Consider the following 12,802-nt stretch of genomic DNA (forward strand, 5'->3'; position numbering starts at 1 on the left):
TTGAGATCTAGGCCAGCATTTGCTACAATGCTACACTAAATATTCAGCCAAAAATATGTCCTCAGCCTCCACAATACATTATAAATCCTTGACTTTCTGACTCAGATCCATGCCTGCCGTTGCTAAGTGAAGGCCCAGAACAGTGTTCTTGATTATTAGTCATTTTCCTCAGGAGATGAAATATTTTGAGCAGAATCCATGCTGGTCATGCTCAGTTGGAATCAACACATTTATGGATTGCAAGGCTTTTTTTTCCCTGTTGTTCTTATTCAATAAGCATTGCAAAAATAATATAAAACAATGCAAAGTTAATATTGTAATGAGAAATAGATTTCCAGAAAATGCCCGATGAAGCAAAAGGACGACTTTCTAGCTACAGGTTTCTGGGATGCTGTTCTACGTAAATTGTCATACAGCATGGGAATGGGCCCTTCAGCCAAACTGGTCCATGCCGACCTAGATTCCCATCTGAGCTAGTCCCATTTGCCTGCATTTTGCTCATATCCCTCAAAACTTTTCCTATCCATGTACCTGTCCAAGTACCTCTTAAATGTTGTTAATGTACAGGCCTCATCCACTTCCTCTGGCTGCTCAGTTGCCCCTCAGGTTCCTATTAAATCTCTCCCCTCTCACCTTAAACCTATGCCCTCTAGTTCTTGATTCCACAACCCTGGTAAAAAGACTGTGCCCAATCACCCTATCTATGCCCCTCATGTTGTTGGACCATGAGCTGTTATGCCACAGATTATTATTATTATTCTTGGGCAGTCTCTTAGGATCAAGGATGATTTGCTTCTGCTCTTGTTTCGTGAGCTCTGGGGTGACTGATGAGGCCAATGTGGGAACCCAGACTCTTCCACAGATATCTTTATTAGTCACACGTACATCAAAACACCACAGCGAAATGCATCTTTTGCGTAGAGTGTTCTGGGGGCAGCCCGCAAGTGTCGTCATGCTTCGGGCGCCAACATAGCATGCCCATAACTTCCTAACCTGTACGTCTTTGGAATGTGGGAGGAAACCGGAGCACCCGGAGGAAATCCACGCAGACACAGGGAGAACGTACAAACTCCTTACAGACAGCAGCCAGAATTGAACCTGGGTTGCTGGTGCTGTAATAGCATTACGATGGACCAGGCAATATAGTGTGCTCACTGTGTAACTTAGGCAGGGTTTCTGTATGCTCCTGATGCATGGCCTCAATATCATTCTGAATGCTTGTCCTCCACTCTGAACAGTTATGGGCCCCAAGATATAATGGGGATATTGCAATTTTTTAAGGAGGCTTTGAGTACATTCCACAATCTTTTGTTCCGTCTGTCTAGTCATCACTTTCCATGATGGAGTTCAAAATAAAATGCCTGTTTCAAGAGTTTGGTATTGGGCATGAGAATGATAGAGCCTGCCCAACTGAGCCATCTGAATGTAACTGGGGCCTCAGTGCTGAGAATGTTGGCCTGGGGGAGGATATTGATGTTAGATCACTGATCCTTCCAGTAAACTTGGAAGATTTTGCGAACACAGCATTGGTGGTATTTTTCCAGAGCCTTAGGTGCCTGCTGTGAATAGTCCAGATCTCAGAAATACACAGGAGGGCAAGCATCACTGCCGCCCAATGGACTGAGCTTTGTGCCACGTCTGAGGTCTTTTTCTTCAATTTCATTGATGAATTTCATCATCAATATCTGCTTTTATTGAGAGGTAACTCCGATAGTGGGTGAAAGAAAATCCATTAATCGAAAATGAGGGTCAACCCATCAGACAGTGGGGCAATGGAGCTAGTTATGGATTTTTCCAGCAAGACTTGGCACAAACGTGATCTGCTAAATTTTCTCCTCCTCCGCTGTAAACCTCTGTGCTTCTGAGGTAATGCAGTGATCATACTTCTACTTCTACTGGAATCAATGGGTGAGTTCTCCCAAGCATCCATATTCAAATTAACTACCAAAGCAAATCAAGTTCCTTGAAGCCCGGCTCATGCCTGGTGTAAGGAATGTGGGAATGTGCTCCAGGTTTTGATTTAATGAACAAGTGGGTTTCAATGGGTGCTTCAAGAGAGGCCTAAAATAAATGAGGTTTACTTCCAAATGCTCTCCTATTTCTAACAAATCACTCTTTCAGATACATGATCAATCTATCAGGGGAGATCCTGTGCCTCATCCTCAAAAAAACTGTTGATAAAAATGATGTCAGTGTTAAGAATAACATTTTAAGCTTTCAATAACTGCAGGTTTCAAATGCTCAGCTGTCCAACACTTACCTCCAAAGCACATGATTGTGTGAGACACTAGGTGCCAGAGGTCACGCACAATTCATTGCAGAGCAGCGGAACATTAACAGTCCCTATTTGTCTTATTCGTGAGAGTTGAACATCATAGTATTTCTTGAATGTGGTAAAATGTGGCAATGGTAAAATGCCATAGACTTTGGCTGAAAAAATATTTTAGGGGATTTTAGAAAATGAACAGGACACAAAAGGCATTAAGATGAATGTGCAGAGAGCAGGAATATGGTTTGAGACAATGGGTCAGCCATGATAATATAGAATGGTAGAGCAGGCTCAAAGGGCCAAATGGCTGACTCTTGCTTCCATTTTTCTATGTTCCCTGAAAGAAGTACATGAGTGAAAATGATAATAAAGGTGCAAAACATTTGTATGAGTTCACAACCCAAGGACCACATCCTTCTCTACAACTAAAGCATCTTCTGAGGCCAAAACAGAAATTCCCTGAGTGTGTCAGACTAACATTCCTATTCAGCACTTTGCAACCAATGGCATTTTTCCTGCATTTTTACAGTGCAAGTTGAATAATATGATTTCAAATGCCATCATATCATTTGATCTTCCAAATAATTCCACAATTGTCATTGAATGAACTAGTGGCCTGCCTAAAAAGAGAACCAAAACTGTTCAATATTTTTCGAGAGAAAGACCAAATCAGGTTAAATCATAAAATGGTCCTCAGGAATTGTCAGTGACAAAGATGAACTTCTACACATGACCAGAATGATAATTAAACTCTCGCAGCCCATCTAACAAATTTACTACTTCAGAGTACAAAGTGATTCAGAAAAAAGGACTGATCAGCACAACATAAATTATTAATGCAATAGATGTGTTTAGCATCTCTGAAGTGATGCAGCACAACTGCAAATACTAAAGTAAACAACAGAAAGCAGCTGCAATTGCAGGCCCTGAATTCCCTATGACTCCAACATGGTGGCCCATGTGTTATTATCCCTGGCATGGCTGGCCCTCTTATAATCAGCTAATTTCATTAATTCCAGCAGGTCATTTATGTCAATTCTCTCACCAGGAACCTAAATACAATTGACAAGAGGTAAAGGAGTGAAAAGTGAAGGAAATGGGTAACTTCCATATACTTAAAGCCTTGCATGCTGTTAAATGGGTAAGTAGGTTTTGATGGCTGGTGCAACAGAAAGGAAATGAGAAACATTTAATATCTCTGAATGCAGCTGTTATGCATTATGAGAACACAAGGATACAAATACTGCAGTATAAACCATCATGTGCAGCAGTGCTGGCTAATTGGAAGGAATCTGGCACATAAGGCATTTCCAGTCCTTGCTTCAGAGAAAGTGATATACACCTTTGGGGATCATCTCGTTAACAGTCATTGTGGAAATGACATGCAGAGATCCCATGACAAAGAGTCAGTTTTCTCTGTGTCCCAGCCAGAATGTGGCTGCTTTGAGAGAAGAGCCTTTTCCAATCACAGAGGCTCACGGTCTTTTGTGGCATCAGTACACATCTCAGATTCTAAGCATCTGGAGAGACACATAAAAGAAGTAACAGAACAAGCAAAGCTTGTATGATCAGAAGGGCTGACAAAAACAAATAATGTAAATAATCTTTGGAAACAATTACAATAAGTCACTGGAGGATTTTATGAAAGTGGATTTGGTCCACTTCAATCAAGGACAACTGTTGTGCTGATGTGGAGAGTTCAGGAATGGGATTTAATGGCTAGCTCACACCATAAAAAATTAGTAGGAGAAAGTGGGTCTTTGATGGGATGGGATTTTCAAATAATACTGCTTTAGTCATCAAAGACACTGCATTGAATTAGTTTGTCTCCTAGCCATCTATTGTTTCCAAGAATCATGTTAAAAGATCCAATAGGAACCACAATTTTAGAGAATCCAGGAGTTCCCTATTATCTGTCTGGGTGTTTCATAATATTGCATAAACCAAATTACCATTGGCAAATGATGTGCTGATGACTGGTTTTATAAAGTAATGCACAGTAAATTGTTTGACCTGTAAATGTCTCTCGGAATCAGTGGCACAAAGATGTTATCATTTTTTCTACCACAGTCTGTGTGCTTGCTATGTAATCTATTTGCAACTTTATCTCAGCAGAGAGCAGAGGTTTTCTGATACTTCTTGTCTGATCCTCCTGTACAGCACTGATAGAGTGCTGCCCTCTCGGATGTGCCATCTTTCAGGTGAGATACTAAACAGAGGCCCTGCCCATTCTTTATTTCATAGAAATTCAGGGATTTATCCCCAGTGTCCATGCCAATACTTATCCCTTACTCCATATTGCTATCTCATCTAGCTGTTTATGGGAGTCTGCTGTGTTCAAATTAGTTGCCACATTTGCAGATTATACCAATGATCTTGGTTAATGATACAGACAGCTCCTGGGTTATGTAAGGGTTCTGTTCCTGAGAGCTGTTCATAAGCCGATTTCTCCGTATGTCAGAAACGTCTGTTTTCTATAGTAACTCGTTTCATATCACTACATACACTTGATATAATTCTTTAATTTCATTGAATATTCATCCTAATACCACTCATATGTAAACTAATGAAAAATATATACTGTACCCAGTCATTAATGAATACCAGAAAACATTGGATTATTATTACTATCTTGAAAAATACTTTAAAAAACATTTGGGGGAATTTACGTAAAGTCAAATTTCTGTAAGTCAGGTCATTCATAACCTGAGGAGCCCCTGTACTTTATTGGTTATATAATCACTTCCGGATGTGGTGGCGCAGAAGTCTTTCTTTCAAAATTTGCAACTTCCTTGCAAAGGTCTTGGAAACTACATTTTCATTATATATCTTACGGGATAGGAAATGACGATGTTATATGCATCTCCTCTGGTGGTGCCTGGCTAATCTGCTTTTCCTCTCATCTCTCTTTTGCATCTAAGCAAAATGAAATATTCAATTGGCAGTCTACTGTCCGATACAATAGTAGTCATTCTCCTGCATTACTAAGCCAAATACTACTGGTAAATGAGAGCAGTTTCAAGGAAATTTCTTGCATTTACACTCCACATAAGTACAGGAAAGTTAGGGATTTCAGTGCATATGCAGAGCCAGATGCCATGAACTCAGAAATACTGACAGATTCTGGCCAGTGAAATAAAGGTGCTGGAGATACTCATCTGATCAGGCAGCAACTGTGAAGAGTATGTTTCTGGTCAACATCAGAGCACAGATTAGAATATAGAATGGCAGAATTATTCCAGCACTGTTTGCCTTTGTGTTACTGCTTAACACCCTCCCAGCTGTCTCCATCCTCACCCTTCCCTCCCCCCAACTGGCTCCACCTGCCTCCTTTTTTTTTGGTCTGTCTCCATCTATCATCCACCTGCCTCCATCTCCCAACTCCACCCTTCTCCCTCCCCCTCCCCTATTGGCTCAATCTACCCATCATCCTTCACCCTTCCTCGGTCCATCAATCACCCACTGGCTCCTGTCTCACCCCTCCCCCCTCTCCTCTTTATACTGGTTACCTTCCCTCTCCTCTCAGTCCTGATGTAAGGCTCTGACCCAAAATGTCGACAATTTCATTCCCTCCACAGATGCTGCTCGACCATCTGAGTTTATCCAGCACGTTTTTTGATGACTCTGAGATTCCCAGCATCTTTATTGAGGAATCGTTCATAGCTCCTACACGAGATTAGATTTGCCACAGGTGCAGTGAGCTATTTATTTCAATGGAAATTTTACAGTTGCAAGGAAGATAGGAAGAATATAGAGGCAGCATGGTAAATGCTGTGACAGGGGATATTCTCTGTGAAGTTTTTCTGGTGCAAAGGGGTTTTAAGAAAGTTGGCACCATAGCCCACAGTTGCCTCTGAACTTCTGCACCTTCCTGCTGGCACTGGGCTAGTTGTGTTGGTTCCCATTTGCTTGCAGGATGGCGAGTCCATGGCCAACTGCTACTGTTATGGGAAAGTAACAGGTCATTTCACATTTGGGTCCACATTAGCATTCCTGATAAGAGGCACATGACAGAACCCTGCCCTCCTGCTTTCTTCCTAAATATTTCAATACCTGTTGCTATTGATACAGCAGAAAAGGTGGGGGCAATGAATTCTACATTTTAATCTGTGAAAGGTCACTGACTAGAAAAATGCTCTTCCACAGTTGCTGCTGGAGTGGATGAGTGACTTCAGCATCTTCTAATTTTATTTCGGATTTCCAGCATCTGCAAGGCTTTACTCCTATATTTCACATTCTAACCACCTGCCATACTACCTGGGACTATTGTGACTTTGTTTTCAAAATGAATTCAGTAACAATTTTTGCAAGAGGAAATGACCAATTATTATATTCAATATTTTGTAACTCAATTACATCAGAATTCACATCAATTGAAACTAGTATAATTTAGAGTTGTTACTAAAAGCATCAAAACCCTGATGATGAATTCATCCATTTTACTTTATTATTGACTTACTTCGCACATCAATAATTGAAAATATTATCAGCAGTTTCTGGTTCTTCCGGAAAAAGCACTTTGCATATTTATTTCAGTTGATTGCTTTCCATGATACATATTTTATCGGCTAAGATAAATGTATAACTAATTCTATTAAGGGTTCAGGCCTCTTCTATAAATCTCACATTTCATAGTGGTAGTTGCTTTACTTAAAGAAGAATAGTGATTACCAGGGAACTCAGCTTGAACAAATAAGGATTGATTTTGTGATTATATGCTTCAGCCACTTAAGCTGATAACAGGTAGTCACAGAGGAATTCGTGATAGTTTTCCTATACATCCTCCTAAAAGACATAACTGCCCACTGGAAATGTGGTATTGCAAAGTTAGCATGACAATTTTTTTAGTGTTTACAAATTGAACCAGAAAACACTGAAAATGTGAAAGAAAGCTTTACAAAAGAACCTAACCACAGACTCAATTCTTTGAGGCCTGGAATGACACATTAACCATATGTGGTGCACTGCAGGCCAATGAAGCTTCTCTCAGAAGTTCAAGATGTTGTGCTTAATATGCTTAAAACCCTTTACTTGGTCCAGTCAGTCACTGTAGTGTCAGTAAGGACCTTGTAGGGCAAATCTGAGGGAGGCAGAGTAAAACTGATCAGTTGCTGGACAGGGGTTATCTGGTTAGGGGGATATAGACATAACTGCAGTGGAGTGAGAAGGAGGAGTTAGGATTCAGCAGTAAGTTTTTTTTACTTAATGTGAATGCACTTAAAGCTTGTTAGCCAGTTCCCAAGTCAGCAATGCCAGTCTCCATTGGCTGGGATCTGCTCAGGCTTCATATCATTAAGCTGTGAGAAGGCTGAACTCACAGGTCCCCTGATTGCCTGTTTCTGCAAGGATAGCCTGGGCCATCTACGGGTGACGGGTGTGTGAATAGAAACTCTGAAGTGCTCCACATTGTTGGATATCACTGTTAGGTGCATGGAGGAATTGGATCAGAAATCATGCATCACCATAAACTCCCCGAGGTCCTTTACTAAAAGTTTCTCTTAAAAATTCAATTGCCTATTGAATATAAACATTACACAATAAAGTAGGATTTTGAAGTTCATGCCTCTGTAAATCCTCTTCAAAACCTTAAATTTAATTCATTTCTAAAAGAAAGAGCGCCATCATGTCAATTAAGATTGCCAATTCAAGACCGCATTCTTGAAACATTCACTGCTTATCCGAAAGATACTCCAAGTCATTCCCAACTGGATTGTAATATTGCTATTATTATACAGGAATATACAATTCATAACTATTCAATTTGTTATCCTAATGTTTATTTACAGAATACATTTGTGCCCTTGTACCATGTAACCACCTAGTCAAAACAGATGAGTTATATTCCCCAACCTGCCAAATAGTTCAAATATAAAATGGTCCTCACAGTCTTGAGTAGTAACCATGAAAAAACAAAATCTACACATGGCTAATGAACTATCTAATAACTGTGATTACACCAATAATTTTAATCAGTGGGAAACGAGTGTTTCCTTGACCACGTTGTTGCCTGATCTATGATTTGCTGGTTTCTAAGTCTTATTCACGTAGTAATAACAGCAATTAATTCCCTTCCATTCATGTGCAGGGAGATTACCATAAAGCATTGTCTTCTCTGTTCTGTATGCATCAACTTTGTTATTAAAATTGGTGAACATAATAAAAATTATCCCAAAATGTTTTAACATGCTGAAGCCTTACCTTCTTCAGGAATCTTATACCGTAGGAAAATATATATAGATAAAATGTAAACTTCCACCTGTAGAAGAGAACATAAAACAATTGTAAGAGAGTAGTTATTTTGCTACATATCAACAACTTACAAAACCAACTGCAGTTACATTATAAAAATACTAGTAACTTAAATAGTTATGAAGGTCAAGATTTGCTACAGAACCAAGCTGGTGGAAAGAATTCCATTTATAAAGGAGGAAGAGTTTGGCTTTTACATAACACCTTTCACGTCCCATTCTGCGTTCTCCAAAGCATTTCACAGCAATAAAGTATTACCGAAGTGTAGCCATCATTGTAATATACGAAAGGCAGCAGCCAATTTATGCATAGTAATCTCCCACCAACAGCAATATGTTCACAAGCAGCTAATTGTTTCTTCTTGCAATTCAAGCATTACACCTTTGCCCAGAACTAGTAACTGTTTCTCTTTCTATTGATGCTGCCTGACCTATTGAGTGTTCCCAGCATTTTCTCTTTTTATTTCAGATTTCACCATCTGCAGTCTTTTTGATTAACTTTTTTTTTAAAGTAACATTGGTTGAGGGATAAATACTAGCCAGGATATTGGGGATTGTTCTCCATTTCTTCTTCAGATTAGCACTATTGTATCTTAAACGGCTACTTCAAAAAGCAGATGGTGTCTCAGTTTAGCATCTCTCCCAAAGATAGCTCCTTAGAATATCCACACAGCATCCCTCAGTATTGCACTGCGTCAGTCTAGATTTTTATGTACCAGCCTCTGCAGTGAAATAAATTTTGTGTAAATGTATGTCAAAAATACCAAACACAATTTTATTAGGTGTTTCATGATACTGAGCAGGGTAAAGCAGGAGTCCTTGGAATTCTGGTGTTTATGCATTGGTCTGAGTTCTACTCGCAGCCACACTGATATTAGAATGTCCCTGCCCTCACTGTAGCAGCTACTTGTTTTGATTCACAGATGAAGCAGTAATAGTTGCTCTTTTCTTTCTAATGAACACAGAAATGGATAACATTAAAATAAAAGTTACATTTTTACCAAAATAATTAAAGAAAATTTGTCCACCAATGTTATTATAGTCCTTTTCCATCAACACAAATTTGTTCCAGAACAAATGTCTGTCATAAAAGTATTGTTTTAAAATAGTGCAATATTGCCTCAGCAATATTAATTTTCATATTTCTTAAATCAAATATCCAATAAGGTATAATGCAAGTCAGAAATACTGACGTTTAAGAAGAACTAAAAGTATATTTAAAATCAATTAAAACTCAATTTCTCATCAAGCTGGTTCAATTTTGATTGTCCTAAATTATTATTTAGATTTTCAAGCCTCCAGCACTGCAAGCATGTCCAGCGAGTGCAGCCATTACAGAGAGAAAAAAAGAATTTGTTTTAAATTTAGAAGCATGCTTTTAGCTAAGATCCAAAAAGAACATGGGGTACAATTCTCATAACAATACAAAGGTAGTATGCATAGAGCAATTTCTATGCAATTATAACTTGCATGCAGATAGCTCTTTTAATACAATAAAAGATACCAGAAGGCTTCACAAATATACTATTAGATAATATTTGATACTGAGCTACAGAAAGTGACATCAGCACAGGTGGATAAAGCTTGGATACATAGCTTTAAGGAGCAAAATAAAGTAAGAGAGAGCGAGGCAAAGGAGTAGAAAGGTTGAAAGAGAGAGTCCCAGAGTCTGAGGTCTTGACAGTTGCACGGAGAGAAGAGAATTAGAATGCACAAAGGGCCAGAATTGGACCTTTTGGTATTGTTGGGTTGAGGGAGATCAAAATGGGTAAGGCCATGGAGAGATCTGAACACAGATGAGAATTTTAGGACTGAGATACTGCTGCATCAGAAGCCAATATTAGTTAGTAAGTACAGGTGTGCAAGGACAGGAGGACCAGGTGAGTTAGACCACAGACAGAAGAGTTTTGGATGAACTCAAGCTTACAAATATGAAGTGGGAAGGCAGCCAAAAGGTGTTAGAATAATCAAATCTGGAGGCAAAAGAGGACTATATAAGAGATTTAAAAGCAACTTGTTCAAGGATAGGGAATTTAATTTTTAATTCATTTTACATTTTTACTTCCAAATTCATCATCAGCAAATGGGTGCAGAATCCTGTTTATCTTATTATGAATCTTGTGCTTTAACAAATAGTTTATAAACAAATTTAAAAAATAGATGCAATCACAGTCGCTATGTTAAATGTATTTTATTATTAGGTTGGAAACACATTTGGAGACCAAAATGTGTGTGGCCCCAAAGTAAAATGTTAGACATGGTTTCGTGCAAGAAATTATAACATTTCAAAAACAACCTTTAACCTAAGGATACATTTTTTTTTATATATATAAAGCACTAACTCAGAATGAAAAGCAGATTGAAGCTGATGCCAAGCTGTCAGTCTCCTGTGAACAACTCAACATGGTTTCTCATTCATAAATATAATCATTTCTAACAAATACAGCTTGCAGGCAAATGTCAGACTGTTTCAAGGAGACAATTAAAACAAGTGTCATTATATCACAGCAGCAGCTAATGTTTGTTTCTCCATTTATGGCCTGTTTTTTGCAATCAAATCACACTCTTATTAAGAGCACAGAGCTAAATATGCCTGCAAACAATATGCCTGGCAATTGTGAGGTACTTTGGGATACAAATGTGGAACAAAAGTAAACTGAAGAGCTACAGTTACCAGCTAAGCCAGGAAGTACTGGTTTATTATTATTTATAATATGCTTGTTATCGAGATTAATTCTCAATTTCTGAAAACTGGCAAGTCACAGTTCCAATTAATGGGCCCAGTACAGACCCAATCCCAGTGCAGACTGAGGACAAGCCAATACTGTCACTGCACAAACCTTCTTATAACTTTCCTCACTGCACCTCACCTCCAACAATCTTCACATTGGAGTGCAGTTAGTATAAAGGTTGACAAAGAAACTGTTCAACCTTTGTTGTTTCCAGACCAGAACCAAGATCAACCCAACCTGTGTCATTGAGTTACAGTACAGAGATAACACTTGCATACATGTATATTCTGAGAAAGAGCTCTAAGTCATCATTAACTCCTTTACTGAAGCATACAAAGGAATGGGCCTTTTGAAGACAAAGGTCCTCTACCAACCTGCCTTCACTTAACAACGAAGATCCATAATGAGACTCTGGAAAAAGCAGATCATTTTCCATATCTCAGGACTCAGCTCTCAGTGAAGGCAGATAATGAAGACAAAGTTCACCACAATGTCAGAGTATTCTTCCAGGTCAACATTCTAAGTACTGAGGCTCTGATCACTCTCCACTATCTCTAGTGAGTGGGACACATTGCCAGAGATTCCTAGAACAGGCACTCTATTTCAATCTCCTTTACAGCAGCAGGACAGAGAAGGGCTTCTTCAAAAAACGTCCACACCAATTCATGGGAATCTTTGGCCCTGGATTTCTCTAACTAGATATGAAACATCTGGGAAGACCGTGAGCATCATGAGTCTCTAGAATATGAGCATATGGTGGCTCTGCACAAATGGCAGAAGATCACAACATCCCAGACTATTCCATTAAGCTCCAAATATCCCACCTATGAGAGAGTCTACAAATCCCATATAGGATTCTTCAGAAACCTCAGAAGTCACAGAACTGGAATGGAAGCAATTATCTAGCCCAAAGGAAATGCCCAAGAAGATGATTATGGACAACTCATTTCATCTACCTGGGTGAAATTAGGTGACCCATTACACCAAACACTTAATACATCATGAGAAAGTATATCATAAGAAGTAGGAGCAGGATTAGATTATGTGTTTGTCAAGACTGCCACACTCTTCAATCTGATCATGGCTGATCTTTTCTCGGCTTCAGTTCCTCTTTACTTCTTAGTCATTTATTTAAGTTTAAAACATGAGCTTGAGACTCAAGTTTCTCACTCTCAAATCGAATATGACATTCTATCTAGTTATGATCACTATTCCATAGATAATCCTTTGCAAACTAATCCTGTTTTACCACACATATCTAGACCTAAAATAACCTGTTCCCAAGCTGGTTCTCAGAAACTGTCTCACATAAACTTCATGAACTTGTCCTCATGTCGATTTGCTGATTTGATTTGTCCAGTCTATAGTTAAAGTCACTCATAATTATTGCAGATGCTTTTGGGCAGATCTGCTTTATTTCTTAATTTGCTTCTGTCCTACAATGCAGCTACTGGTAGAGGGTCTATAGTCCACATCACTCATGTCTTTTTTTCCCTTGTTATTCCTTGTTTCCATTCAAACTAATTCTACATCTTGATCATCTGAGCCAATGT

The 12,802-nt window shown here is 38.9% G+C and overlaps 1 protein-coding gene across 1 annotated transcript in view; it reads right to left on the reverse strand.

The window, feature by feature from the left end:
* cers6 (ceramide synthase 6) overlaps positions 1-12,802 on the reverse strand; it is a 205,482-nt gene that overhangs the window by 96,489 nt on the left and 96,191 nt on the right. The window contains exon 4 of the mRNA XM_052027662.1: positions 8,468-8,525. Within this exon, the coding sequence (XP_051883622.1) occupies positions 8,468-8,525 (58 nt within the window). The remainder of the gene's footprint in view (positions 1-8,467; positions 8,526-12,802) is intronic.

This window comes from Pristis pectinata, chromosome 1 (genome assembly GCF_009764475.1).
Source record: "Pristis pectinata isolate sPriPec2 chromosome 1, sPriPec2.1.pri, whole genome shotgun sequence".
In the NCBI taxonomy this organism is placed as follows: Eukaryota; Metazoa; Chordata; class Chondrichthyes; order Rhinopristiformes; family Pristidae; genus Pristis; species Pristis pectinata.